This window comes from Tachypleus tridentatus, chromosome 11 (genome assembly GCF_004210375.1).
Source record: "Tachypleus tridentatus isolate NWPU-2018 chromosome 11, ASM421037v1, whole genome shotgun sequence".
Lineage (NCBI taxonomy): Eukaryota > Metazoa > Arthropoda > Merostomata > Xiphosura > Limulidae > Tachypleus > Tachypleus tridentatus.
In genome coordinates this window covers 11,607,983-11,622,769 of record NC_134835.1, presented here as the reverse complement: position 1 = coordinate 11,622,769, position 14,787 = coordinate 11,607,983, and the positions used below count along the sequence as shown (strand labels likewise).

The window sequence follows — 14,787 nt, the reverse complement described above, 5'->3', positions numbered from 1 at the left end:
AAGAAAGACATGAGAGAAACATTGCTCAACAAATCTTAAGACTTAAAAAACCAGTGGTTGATATTTTGTCTATGAAAGCCTTGTAATGTTTACTAATAACCTGGCAAATTTTGTGAACATACAAATTTATAAGTAATAACATGAAAAATATAACAAGCAGAAAGTGGTTGCAAGATTGGTCTTGGGGACTGTGCCTGTGCTGAAAGGCAAGTATGGCTTAAAGTGACCAGAATGTTTATTTCTGATAACTTAAATCCATAGAGTTTACGAAGTTTTGATTTAAGTTTGTTACACATAATAAGTTATTTTTAAAAGGTAGTTTATGAGAATGTACTTACATATGAAGAGTTTCATCCTGACACTTGAGTTTCTACTCCTCTTGAATGAATAATAATTTCTACATTACTGTATGTTAAATGTATTAAAAACAATGAAAAGTGAAGGTAAGAAGTAAGCTATATGTTTTATTTTGGTCACTCAAGCCCTCTTTAAACAATCATTTAAAGAATGTATTCCTTTAAATGAAAATACCAAAGTATCAAATCTTAAAGTTGATGTATCCTAATATATCTCATGTACTTTATATCTGTAGAAACATCTAGATTTAACAAGCAATTCCAAAATAATTATTTAATGTTTAATTTAACTCTGCATGAATATCCCATATCTTAGCGCATCTCTCACTGAGAAATGTGTGATCTTGCACTATACTATTTAAGTAATCATAAAGTAATACATAACATTCCAAGCTGGTATAATAATTTTAAATGGTAAGACTACATGGAATTGAAAAAATGTTTTAATGAACATTTCGTTATATAATTTGCTTATGACATTATTTTTCAGCTATATATTAGTTTGTGACTATTCCATGCCCTTCTCGTTTATGTATATATCTTCTAGTAGAGACAAACTCAAGTTAGAGTCTTTTATTCCTTCTAAGTACAAATATTTCCTGGTTCTGCAGATGTTCTGTAAAATGTACAGTGTTCTGATAAGTTCTAGGTGGATCTCCATCTGCCAAAAACAAACTATAACTTATTAACATTTTGTGTTTGGAAACTATTGAAATAGGAAAGATCACATATGTTTAGAAAATTGCTTAGTGTCGTGCTAATTTACTGAAGTTCACAGGTTTATGTGCAGTTATATTGTACACTTGAATAATCATTAATTATACATTCATCAAGGAATAGATATTAAAATCTATTCAGAAATTAATTAATAGCAATCATTATTCAACATTAAATTAGAAATTATATTATTTCCTTGGTTTTTGTGCAACAGTTTGACAGAAATGTAATCACAAGATAGGTATTAAAAGAGTGTAATTATAAATGCCTAAGGTAAAGAAAACATAACTGACTTTTTTATGTCATTTGAAAAAACTAGTTTATTAGATTGTGTTTCTGTATGTCACTGTAAGTTAAATACTGAATTTTTATTTAAGTTGAAAAATTAATTTTTTTTTTATATAATTAATATACATCTTTATTTTCAGGAGATCATCTTGTTCAGCGGACTGTTATTGTACAGAAAGATGAAAAAGGTTATGGTTTAACAGTGTCAGGTCATAACCCAGTGTTTGTACAGTCAATAAAAGAAGGTAAACAATTTGTTTAATGCATTCATGTAAGGTGTTTTATTAAACTTGGTTAGTAGGTCAATGGAGCAGTATTGTATCATAGTCAGAATTGTTTTATAGTGAGAAGGGTACATCTTGGTGAATTAAGTTAAGATTTATCTACTTAAAAACGTCTTTGGTATTACAAAAAAAGGTGCAGCCAAAAAAAGATTGAATGCTCAACTTAAAGAAATGAAATCAAATTTGGCAGCCAAACTGATAGCCACTCTTACAGCATAAATTAGAACTTTACAGTAAATATTTGTTCATTAGTTAGCCAGGTTACACTTTTTGTTGAACTTAGGCCATTATGTTGGGTGAAACAAAAAATGTGTCCTTGCTAACTACTGAATGAATATTAGCTGTAAAGTTGTTATCAGTGTAGTAGTCAGTTTGGCTGCCAATTTTGATTTTATTTTTAAGTCACACACATGATTCCTTTTATTTTGGCCATATATATTTTTTCACATTTACAGTGTTTTGACTACATAACACGACTTTTTGTCAATACACTCCAAAACCACATCAAATAAAGTAAAAATAAGTAGTAACTGACAAAGCTTTAGGATTGCAAACTTATTATTTAGAACATGCCTAATATTTTTATAACCATCCAATATATGGTGGCAGTTTTTCTTTTTAAACGAGAGTTAATAACTTTCTTTATAGTAATGCCATGGAATCTAGATTAACAGTGTCATGTCATCATCTGTGTGAATTCAGTTGTTGGTGTATCATACTTTGTTATTTGTGCTAATTCCTTAAGCTGATATCATGTGATGCTATTTAGCTCTTCAGTTTTGAGAATTTCATACAGTTTATCAAATTTGTGCATGAAAGTTAGCAAGAAATCATTAATAAATGTCCACAGGTATGATTCTTTTGAAAGCTTGAGCTAGAAGCTGACAAGCTAGTTTGTTTGATCTAACCAATACATATTGTTGCTCCAAATCAGCTGCCTTTAATCTAAATGTAAAAAAAAAAAAAAAAAAAGTCAAAGTGGTTCACTTTTACTCTCACATAAAGCTGAAGTAAAAACTGAGATCAAATTTGAGTAATTTTTGTTGAATAACTTTGCACATGTGGCTTATATTTAGATCAAATAAAGAGCTGTTGGTGTACCAAAGTTGAATCAGAGTTTAGTATGATTTTCTATCAAATAAAGTTTTCATACTTTTCATGTGGAGGAAAAAAAATTCAATGAAAATTGACGTTTTTTATGTATCATGTATTTCTTAATGAATTGTCTTGAAATTAGTTTAGATATGTGAGGTAAGATTCCAGTAAATTACATCATCTGAAAATATGTGATAGCTTGGGTTACAACAGCTCAAGCTAGGGAAGATATTACTGAAGTATTTATATTTTTAGTATTACACAGCATATCCTGCATGGGACCTTAGGTCTTGACACAACAGTGAAGTAGTAGCAGTATATTACAATAATAGTTGTTGGTTTACTCTCAGAAGGTTACATTGTAGTGTTTTTGAAGGCAGTGAAGTATAAGTGTTGAGCAGAAATTTGTTTTTATATTAATTTAACTACAACCTTTATTTAATTTGGGTCACAAACTTTTACATGGTTACATTAAAAATTATTAATTATACAACTGTATAATCATTATACTTTAATAAACTTGGCACAGAAACAGAGCTTATAATTTATTTTTATATTATCTAAGTGTTAACATCCTAAGTTCAATGAGAAACATTTGAAAAATTCTCAATTTTCATTTCTTTGTGTCAAGATGTGTCATAGTTCTGATTTTTATATTTAAGAATTATCTAATTCAGTGATTCCCTCTATATGCAAACATGTTTTTCACATGTCACAAGCCTTGAACTCAAATGCACCCTACAGTCATTGTGGTTCAACTGCATCTAGTACATGAATCATCATGTGACAGCTCTCAGCCAGTAGAAGTAGGATGCATGTGACTCCCTTCTTTCAATTCTACCAAATTATCACTTTTCGTAACTCGGTGATTGAACGTAGATTTTTTTCTTGTGCTCTTTTCATATTATTATTTACTTTCTTTTGTGAGGTAGTCATTTGCTTTGTCTATTTTTAACAGTTTATTTTGTCTCAAGTAGTTGGCCAAAATAACTACCCTTTTCTTATTGAATTTTTTCTCCACGTTTATTACTTTTTCCTGGTATAAGATGAATCCTATAGTTTTATCTGATATTATTACCACTACTTCAAATGCTTTAGGTCTAGAAGTCTCAACTGAATGTTTTTCAGCTGTTATTTGTTGGGATATTATTTGTTATATGAGGTGGCCTTTTTTCTCCTGAGAATGTTCAGGTTCCTTCTGCGTTTTCTATACTTATACATGACAAGGAGGATTATGACAGTTCTATTTACCTTTCTTATATATTTTTCTCTACAAGTGAATTTTCTCGTCATCACAGATTATTTACCTTTCTTGCTATCTCTGCTGTACCTTCCCATGTATTTACTATGAAATTAATTAGCCCTAACTCTGCCTTTTTACATATATTTTCTTAAGTGCATTCCATTCTCTTGTTTTCACAGTTTTGATGTGATACTGTTTCATTTCTAACAGATTATTCATGATTAGGGTCCCTTGTTTCCCCTGACATTTGGGTTCATGCTGAGCATTCAGGCTTCATCCTCTGTGGATTAGTGATCTTTATTCTTTGGCTTATCAGAAGCTGCACAACTTTTTCTTGACTTCCAGCAGTTATTAATTTCTAAGCATGTCATAGGCTTTCCCTGATAATTTCTATTTCTCCCATTTTCATTTTACACTTACAGCTCTCTTACAATACTTGTCCAACATTCATTCAATTTCTGCAGCACTCCATTGATTCTCTGAGGAGTTTTTCAGGGGTACACTTTTCCTTCCTTACTCATCATTGGTACTGTTGTCCTTTGCAGGCCTATTTCTTCACATGCTATTTTTTGCTGTTAGGATCTCATAACAATCACAGGCTAATCTTCCTTCCCATTATCTTTATGGCATCTGGATGCCCCATTTTCTCCACCTATTTTTGTAGATTTTCCAGTCTTTGAATTCATATGTGGTTTGTATAATGGGCACCTCTATTTCCTGGAGTTTTGCCTTCATTGTCCACTCAAGGAAACTATTTAGTCAGGCATGTGGGCTTCACCTCATAAGTTCATCTTCCACTATATTCACTGAGAATCTGTTTCTTTCTGACTGTTGCCATCCTTTAAATTTCAATGCAGCTGTGACTTGGTAAAATCTTTTCTGTGTATATTTTTCCCTCTAGAGGCATGTCCCATTTAGGATTTGAATCCTGCTCAATGGCAAACATTGTCCTGTCCAGGTATGCTTATTGTATAAAATTTGTATGATATGCCCAAGGTGTTCACCTTGGTTTATAATGCACACTGTTGAGATGGGGTGTTCTACAAGATTGCTTGTAGTTTTTTCTCTCACTATATTTGCTGCATTAATATAATTGTTCCAGACCATACTGATCCATGGATTTAACATGGGTAAAGTAGAAGGGGATAGCTGCTCACCCCTGTTGTCCTTTTGATTGAACAAATTCAGAGGTGGTCTGCTTTTCAAAATGGAGTTTTCATTGTCACTCCTCATACTGTCTCTGGCATTTTGTTTCTCCAAACTTTCCATAGACTTTTTATTCGTCTTGTTCTTTTAGTGGAACACAGGTGCTACTTTCCAGTTTCAAGCTACTGTAGTGGTGGACTATGGAGGAGTCCTCCTGAATGTGTTTTCTTCCATTAAGTAGAGAGTAGGGTTGTGGTGTAGATGGCATATGATCCTCCAGTTATGTGCTCCGTATCTATGAGGTAGGTCATGGAAGTTGATGTTGCATGCAGCTTCTGTGCTGTTTTATGAGGAAGGTGAGCTTGCATTATATAGGTGCAGTCCACTATTGTGAAGTAGGAGCCTTCATCTCCAGCTTTTGTGTGATTCTATTGATGATGATGTTTTGGAGTAGATCTGTCATTGTAGCTCATCCCTTTCATTGGGATTCCTCATTTTAAAATCACTGATTTCCATTAAGTGGTTTTGGTTTAGAGCTGGACCAGTCCATATAAATCCTCACTCACATGTGTTGATTGTTTTCTCCATGATTAGACAATTATTCTACCTTTAAAGCTCCAGTTCAACATGTTTTCACTATTTGAGGTTGATGTTGTACAGTAGGGTGCCAGTATGTTTAAGTTTGATGTCACCTATTACATTAGCACATCTTATGTTTCCATCGTTTAGATGTCAGGTTACCAGATGCGGTTGTTGGTTGTGGATTTGCATGTAGGTGTCCATTTCATATATCAGTTTGTTCAGTATGTGTCTATTTTCTGTTGTATTTAACTTGAGTTGAAAAGGGTGTGGCCCCTCCTTATTTATGGACATAAAGTTGTTTTAGTCATAGTCAACATCATAAAGCTATCAGTATAAAAAAAATCATATAAAAAGTCTGAAAACATTTCACACTCAAAAAATCTAAAAGCTGCAAAGACATTTATAATTGACAGAAAGTGTAAAGCACATGGTTTGCATTATCCATTGTTATGGTTTGAAAATGTCTTTATAAGTAATCTTTTACACAAGTCATAGGTATTGATGTGAGGAAAACAACGAATATCAAGGTGTTAGGACCATAATTTTTTACCAACATAAACTATTTTGTTTGTGTTTTAACTGGTAGGCTCTCAGGCTAGTCATTGGAATTTTGACTTTACTGCCAATTATACGTAATTTATTTAAGTGAAGAATTCAGTGGTGAGAGGAGCACACAGATCACTAGCTTGAGGAAAGTTACAGTTAGAACAAGGAATGATTCTGAGGCAGATATTTAGAAACATACGTCAGTTTTATTTAAGTTCTTACAATGACAGATTTTTTAATAATGCTCAGTTAAATCTTTAACATTCCATCTTTGAATGATATGTTTATTAATGATAATGTTTTTCACATTCAAGATGTTTAACCAGAGTATGGTTTTTAATTTCTTTTATACACTTGTTTCACTGGGCTTGTCTAAAATACACTGGTTGAACTAGATAAATAGTAATCCCACTTTCATCAGGGCTGAGGAAATGTATCATTGGAGGTCAAATACTTTCATCATTTTGATTGTAAATATTCTGGAGAAAAAGTGCTGTGGAGAACTTTAGAATTCTTGAGTCATACTGGAGAACTAGAGGTTAATCTGGAGCTTCAAGTTGTACTAGAACCGAACTTTCAGCTCCAGACATGAGTTTTTGAATATTTTCTTTGTATTCTTACAGTTTACCAAGTAGTATCCATAATTACTCACAATTAGCTCTCACACTTCATTGGTTAATTTCTGTAGTTCATCGGGCTTTCCCAAAACAAGAACAAAACCTCTCAATTAATTGGTTACTGTGATGGTGAGTGATGCCATTTCACTTGTACTATTAGGAGTGGATTTTGAAGAGCTGATTTTAGGCATTGACATAAACTTTTTTAGTAGAGTTTACTCTACTACCAAATTCGCATCAGTAATTTATCACTGCAAACTTGTGACTAACGTCCTTTTCTCTAAATGTCTCCTCTGAGATGTAAGATGTTGGTTTCATTTTTTATATCTCCTAGCAATCTAACTGCACTTCACCTAAATAATTTCATAATACAGAGATCCCCTTATGCCATTTTTCTACGTGTGCATATTACTTCTAAAAACATAGATTTCTTTTATCTACTTTTCATTTCTGAAGCAATTTTTTAAAATTATCTAAAAATACCAATTGCTTAATTTTCTTTGAGATAACAAGCTGCTTTTTGTTACAGTAATCTAAAGAGCAGGAATTTATAATGCAATCAATAAATGTATGATATTGACTTAATGGGGTCTGTGCAAGTAAGTAACAAGTTTTTTCTTTTAATTGCTGGTACTATCCAACACCAACATTGTTTTTTTAACTACTGATTAGAGGGAAGGCAACAGGTTATTATCATATGCCACCTTCATGTCTCCCCACACCACCTTTATTCTTACCATGGTTTGAGGAACAGTACCAATTAATTGGATACAGTCTATTAGTGAGGTCTTTGAAAGGTTAATTTGCAAATGCCACTTATCACTCAGTGGTAGTATGCAGCAGGTTTAGATAAATTGATTGCATGAGATGAATTGGTCTTGAAATGGACTGTAATTGGTCACTCCATGACAGTGATATGTTCCCCATAATTTTTTTAACTTCATAGTCTTTTCAATATCACTACACAACAACTTTTTTTTAAAAAGTTTTGCTTCCTGAAAAGTTTTTGCTGATTGTGACAGGTACCTGCTGGGTATGCACAAATATAGTTTTGGTTTTGCTTCATCACATAGGAACTCTGAGAAATAGACAGTTAAATGTTTACTGGCAATAATGTATTTAATTGCATTTATGTTTCTAATATGCTATTAAGTTCAACATAATTAAAAGTGTTTTGCTCCTGATTTTCGTTTGTATTCAATGTCCGGTGCATCATGTTGCAGTGTCCAATCGTAGTCAGCAAGCACTGACGGATTCCAGTTGCCCTGATATTATTTTCCATTGTAGCAATGTCCTGGTGAAATCTTTCACCGTGTTCGTCACTGACAGCACCGAGATTTGCGGGAAAGAAGTCCAAGTGTGAGTGGAGGAAATGAATCTTGAGTGACATATTGCACTTCATTGTTTTGTATACTTTGAGAAGTTTGTCTACCAGCTGAATGTAATGTGGAGCTCTGTAATTGCCAAGAAAATTGTCAACAACGTCTTTGAAGGCTTTCCAGGTAATCTTTTCCAGCCCAACTAACAGATCTTTGAACCGCTAGTCACTCATAACATGTCTGATCTGAGGGCCAACAAAAATGCCCTCTCTGAACTTGGCCTCAGTTATTCTTGGGAACGTCTGTCTTAAATAAGGAAAACCTTCACCTTCTTTGTTCATTGCTTTCATGAAATTCTTCATAAGTCCCAATTTTATGTGAAGAGGAGGCAAAAAAATCTTTGCCGGGTCGACAAGTGATTCATGCGCCACATTTTTGTGTCCTGAACTAAATTTTTATGGAGTGGCCAGCTCTGTCTAGAATAATGTGATTCTTTGGCACGACTGTCCCATTCACAGATGAAACAACAGTAGTTTGTATAGCCATGCTGCAGTTCCAGTAACAGAGCAACGACTTTCAGATCTCCACATATATTCCAGTTGTACTTGCTGTACTGGATGTGCTTCAGCAACATTTCCATGTTCTCGTAGGTTTCTTTCATGTGTGCTGCATAGCTAACAGGTATTGAAGGGTGAATGTTGTCATTGTGTAACAGAACAGCTTTGAGGCTTAACATTGATGAATCAATAAAGAGACGCCACTCTTGTGAGACATGGTCACAATCCAAAGTAGAGAACAATCCTTTGATGTCAACACAGAAACAGAGACTGTCAACTTGTGCAAAGAATTTGGTTATATCATCTTGGCGGCTTCAAAAAACAGAAATTTTTGTACCTGGTGACAGCAAACACCATTCCTGCAGTCTCAAACCCAGTAATTCGGCTTTTGCTTTTGACAGACCCAAATCTCTGACCAGATCGTTTAATTCTGACTTTGTTATGAGATGTGGATTGCCTGAGGAGCACGGTTCAAAATCCAGATCAATATCATGCCAGTTCCCTGCATTGCAGTTTCTTCATCTGGTTTGTCTAAGGTCCATTTTTCTGGTGGTTTCGGAATTGGAAGACTGTCGTCACGTGGCACGGGTTTCATTGCTGAAGGCAGATTAGGGTATTCAATTGACTTCTTGTTTTTTGGCAGAGAAACCAGACACGTTAGTCAAATAGAAGTAACAGTCCATCAAATGGTCTTCTGTTCTTGCCATATCATCAGGACAGCAAAGGGCATTGTCTTTTGAGTGCCTCTGAGCCAAGCTCTCAGACAGACAGTACATGTTGCACAACAAATGTGAGGTGCCCATTCCTGGTCTTGATCACCAATTTTACAGCCAAAGTACAGATGATATGCTTTCTTCACAAGAGCAGTCATTGAGCGTCTCTGATGAACAAGTGTATACTCGCCACAAATATAGCATAATGTATGGCAGCTGTTATGACATTGACTTGACATATTTACCAACACCAATCATCCTGTAAAACGTCTATAACATCTAACTTACTTGTTACAGTGCTTCTGAGGCAATGCTATATTCTGAATCAATACGTACACAATATAAGGTCTATATTAATCCAATGAGCAGCATCTGTGTATGCAAGCCAATTTTATAGCCTGCTGAGACAGTGTCAAGCTGCCTCTGGCCTGCCCAGGCATGCTCAGGCTGCATACTTCCATAGAACAGCTTCCAACCTGGCCTGATTTCATGCCTGGACATGCCCAGACTGCACAATACTGTGTTCATAGGTCTCTTACAGAAACGAAAATTCTTGTACACAAATATAAGAAAAAACATGACAAGAGTGAAGATTTTGATGAAATGGTACGTGATGGGCAAATCTGGATGTGATTTTTGTGATCAGCAGCCAAAAATCTATAAGGAACACCCAACAGTGTTCAAGAAGCAAAACCTTTGTTGTGCAGTGTATATAGTTCCATTTCACGGACAGATTTTGATCGTGTGTGTGTGTGTCGTGTGAGGTAGGGGGCTTTTGATTGAGTAGATGGTATATGATGATTGATGAATTTGCTGCACTAATTTATTTGTGTGGTTTATTCTTTGATTTATTCAGCAAAGCACTTGATTTTCTGCTTAGTTTGTTTATAAATAAGACACTAAAGTTAATGTATTGAATGATACCAAATGAATAAAAAGTCTTAACATGTGAACGTTTCTTACCACAAATAACATTCTTGTGTTTCAGATGGAGCAGCTGCAAGAGTGGGTGTCCAGGAAGGAGACAGAATAATAAAGGTTAGTTTAACTTGTAAAATGTATTTTGTGTGATAGAATCTGCAAGTTAGCAAAATAACTAGTTTCATTTAAATCAGGGGTTCCCAACCTTTTGGCACTCGCGACTTGAAAATGTAATTGATGAAATAAAATTAATGTTATCCCAAGCTACTTCTAACAAGGCTACGCGACCCCCTGTGGGGGCACGACCCACCGGTTGGGAACCCCTGATTTAAATAATATAAAAGGTACTTTGCTGCGTTTTGTTTTTGAATTTCGCACAAAGCTGCTCGAGGGCTATCTGTGCTAGCCGTCCCTAATTTAGCAGTGTAAGACTAGAGGGAAGGCAGCTAGTCATCACCACCCACTGCCAACTCTTGGGCTACTCTTTTACCAACGAATAGTGAGATTGACCGTCACTTTATAACACCCCCATGGCTGAAAGGGCGAGCATGTTTGACGCAACTGGGATGCAAACCCGTGACCCTCAGATTACGAGTCGCATGCCTTAACACGCTTGGCCATGTCGGGCCTACTTTGCTGTGTCTAAAAGGCTGATTCCTTTCTTTGATGACACAAGAACATTGGAGTATTGTATTATTGATTAGAAGCTGTTAACTGTCAAAACTGTTTAGGTAAGAAACCTGAGTTTGAAGAAGTGTTCGTTTTAAAATGCACTGATCTTGAACACACAAAATACTTTTCTGAACTTAGAGTTTAATATAGACGTAAGGACAGACTTGTGTGCACTCAGTACAAATGTGTGTTTGTTATTAATTTTAAAATGTATGCTTTGTTATACTGTGTTACGATATCTTAGAGTTTATATGTGTGGGACAGATAGTGTGAATTACTTTGTGCTCCTACAAATGTAGGTGTTCTAATCTTAGGTTTAACTTATAGTGAATAATTAAAAACCATATTACTTCTGCCTTGATTTTTCAAAAAGGAAGGTGTGTTGGTATGTATCATCTCTGTTTTGTAGGCTTGAAAGATAACCACAGAAACATAAAACAACAGTGTGACTTACTTGTGTATACGAGGGTTGTTCAAAAAATACGCGGACTGACGTCATATAACAAAATGTACTTTATTTAGAAGTTACAGGTCTGGGACCCCTTCAGAGTACTCTCCTCCCCAACGCACTCACTTATCCCAACGGTGTTTCCACTTGTTGAAACAGTCCTGGCACGCTTCTTTTGTAATGTCCTCCAGCTCCATCGTCAAAGATTTGCCTTAATTTCGGGAATCGTCTCAAATCTTCTTCCTTTCAATGGTCTTTTGAGTTTGGGGAACAAGAAAAAATCGCAAGGAGCAAGGTCAGGTGAGTAAGGGGGGTTGGGAAGAACAGTGATCGAGTGTTTGGCCAAAAACTCACGAGTTCTGAAGCACAAATTTCGCAGCAAAGAGGTGCATCTTTAATTTTTCGGTCAAAATCTCGTAACAAGATACAACTGATATCCCACACTCTTCAGCAAGCTCCCCGACAGTCAGACGTCAATTTGCCCGCACCAAGGTGTTGATTTTGTCGACGTGTGGGTCGTCACTTGACATGGAAGGACGTCCAGGACGCTGATCATCTTCAATGGACTGTTGACCATCCTTAAATCGTTCATGCCACTTGAAACATGCCGTACGCTTCATAGCAAATCACCGTAAGCCGTGTTAAGCATAGCAAAAGTTTCAGTTGCAGATTTTCCAAGTTTAACACAAAATTTCACAGCAAGTCGTTGTTCTTCAGGTCATTCATTCTGAAATCCCAAACGAAAAAAATCGTACTTCACTTAAAACCGCGTAGCTAATACACAAATGAAGTTATCTGCAATCGGGAAATGGCGTCATAATCAGCTGATCTGTGCAAACCTAGCGACACCAAGCGGATTCCCCTGGAACCAACTGGAGCTGCGCAATTCAAACAGTCCGCGTATTTTTTTAACAGACCTCGTAATATCTGCATAAAGATACCCATTCATCATTTGTAAGGTAATTCTCCTACAAGTTCACTCTGTGACTGATGTAGTAATTTCTTTCCTTATTTTTGTTAACTACAGGTGAATGGAACTTTAGTTACCCAAGCTAATCACAGTGAAGTGGTGGAACTTATCAAATGTAAGTACATTTTATCACAGTTCGTAAGACTAACAAGTGTATTAATCACCATGCTATGTTTAAGTTGTGACAGTTGTAAATATTTTTAAAACTTATGAAGTTTACTTAATGATCAAATGTGAACTTGGTGATTTTTTTGTACTTGTACAGTGTTTACAATGCAGTATTTTGCTGTTTGTAGCTTTAGTTGCTGTACATAAAGAACATGAAATTCAGTGAATTTTCTAAACTTTGAACCTGAAGTAATATTTTTGTGATCCACCAGAATTTTGGTGGTTTATCAGCAGGTCTTCATTTTTCTTTTTAATACATGTAATTTAATAAACAAATCCATAGCTATGTGTGATGGTAAGGTTTGGTGTATTGTTATTAAATCATTTGTATGGTATTTGTTTACTTCATCGTTATTAAACTCTTTTACTGCCAAATTATTTTTAGCTAATGCTGATTGCAAAGTACGTTAGTACCCTAAAGTGCTGCTATCTATTGAGTAAAGAAGACACTAAAATGTGATAATAGTTGCAAATGGCACAAAGTTGTAGGACTGACTGCAGTTGATTTTGGTGGTGAAAGAGTTGAGACTGGTTAATAATCAATATTTTTCCATAATTTTATTTTATATTAATTGACACGTAAAGTTTGTCCAGAGTTTTAGTTGCTAATGTGCTGTCAATGAAATTCTGAGATCAAATATCTACATAAGCTGAGATGCAGAATTACATTAACAGGGTACATAAATGTATATTGAGTGATAGAAACACTTTAACCCAAGTGCTTTTGATATGTGGACACTTTTTCTCTATATGCTCATAATGTTTCCAAATGAGGCCACTGATAGGTGTTACACAATTTGTTGTAGCACAGTCTATGGAGGATGCACATAAACTGTAAATACACAACAGAAAACAACATTTCACACAGTCAGTATGATACATTACTAATTAAATAAATTATCATATTTTTTTGTAAAATGTACAGTATGAATTTGATGTTTTGGCTAATTATCAGCTGTGTAATACAGAGTAAAATACATGTTAACTGTGATGTTCTTTGACTTCAAGTGTTTTGAAGAGAAATGGTAATCCTAGTAAGAAATGATAGTAGATTATAGGGAGATATAGTAGTAAATTAAAAATAATTTTATATAAAAAGCCTAAAGTAAATGTGACCCGTACGTTTTGTACTAGTTTTCTCTAAAGCCTAATTATTATTAATATAATAGTTTGCAAGCATCATTAATCAACATTAAAGTTTGATGTTTTGAATAAAACACTTTTACATTTAAAACCCCAAACTTTCAGCTTATGATTACATATACTCCAGATAAGTAATATTTATTACAGTGTATATTAGATGCAATAGAAATTGTTAAGCATTATAAAATTTTATGAATAGAACTCATAAACTTGTGCAAATTGTTTTTCACAAAAGCCTTCTGCTATTGGTATTTTTATTACAATATTTTCTTTCTCAGCATATTTAGTAACTTCTTTCTGCCATTTATAAACAGTAATTTCAGAAAAGTAATTACAGGATGTGTAAGTCATTTTGTTTTCACAGAACATAGATTTAAATAGTAGTACCCTCCTTACCAGAACACAACTTTATTTTGTTTTCACAGAACATAGATTTAAATAGTAGTACCCTCCTTACCAGGACATAACTTTATTTTGTTTTTACAGAACATAGATTTAAATAGTAGTACCCTCCTTACCAGAACACAACTTTATTTTGTTTTCACAGAACATAGATTTAAATAGTAGTACCCTCCTTACCAGAACACAACTTTATTTTGTTTTTACAGAACATAGATTTAAATAGTAGTGCCCTCCTTACCAGAACACAACTTTATTTTGTTTTCACAGAACATAGATTTAAATAGTAGTACCCTCCATACCAGAACACAACTTTATTTTGTTTTCACAGAACATAGATTTAAATAGTAGTACCCTCCTTACCAGAACACAACTTTATTTTGTTTTCACAGAACATAGATTTAAATAGTAGTACCCTCCTTACCAGAACACAACTTTATTTTGTTTTTACAGAACATAGATTTAAATAGTAGTGCCCTCCTTACCAGAACACAACTTTATTTTGTTTTTACAGAACATAGATTTAAATAGTAGTGCCCTCCTTACCTGAACACAACTTTATTTTGTTTTTACAGAACATAGATTTAAATAGTAGTACCCTCC

General features: G+C 34.4%; 1 protein-coding gene across 1 annotated transcript in view; it reads left to right on the top strand.

Moving 5' to 3' along the window:
- Nucleotides 1–14,787, top strand: part of LOC143231672 (rho guanine nucleotide exchange factor 11-like) — a 150,326-nt gene that overhangs the window by 18,110 nt on the left and 117,429 nt on the right. Inside the window, exons 3-5 of the mRNA XM_076466255.1 lie at nucleotides 1,502–1,606; nucleotides 10,452–10,501; nucleotides 12,532–12,589. Coding sequence (XP_076322370.1) covers nucleotides 1,502–1,606; nucleotides 10,452–10,501; nucleotides 12,532–12,589 — 213 coding nt within the window. The remainder of the gene's footprint in view (nucleotides 1–1,501; nucleotides 1,607–10,451; nucleotides 10,502–12,531; nucleotides 12,590–14,787) is intronic.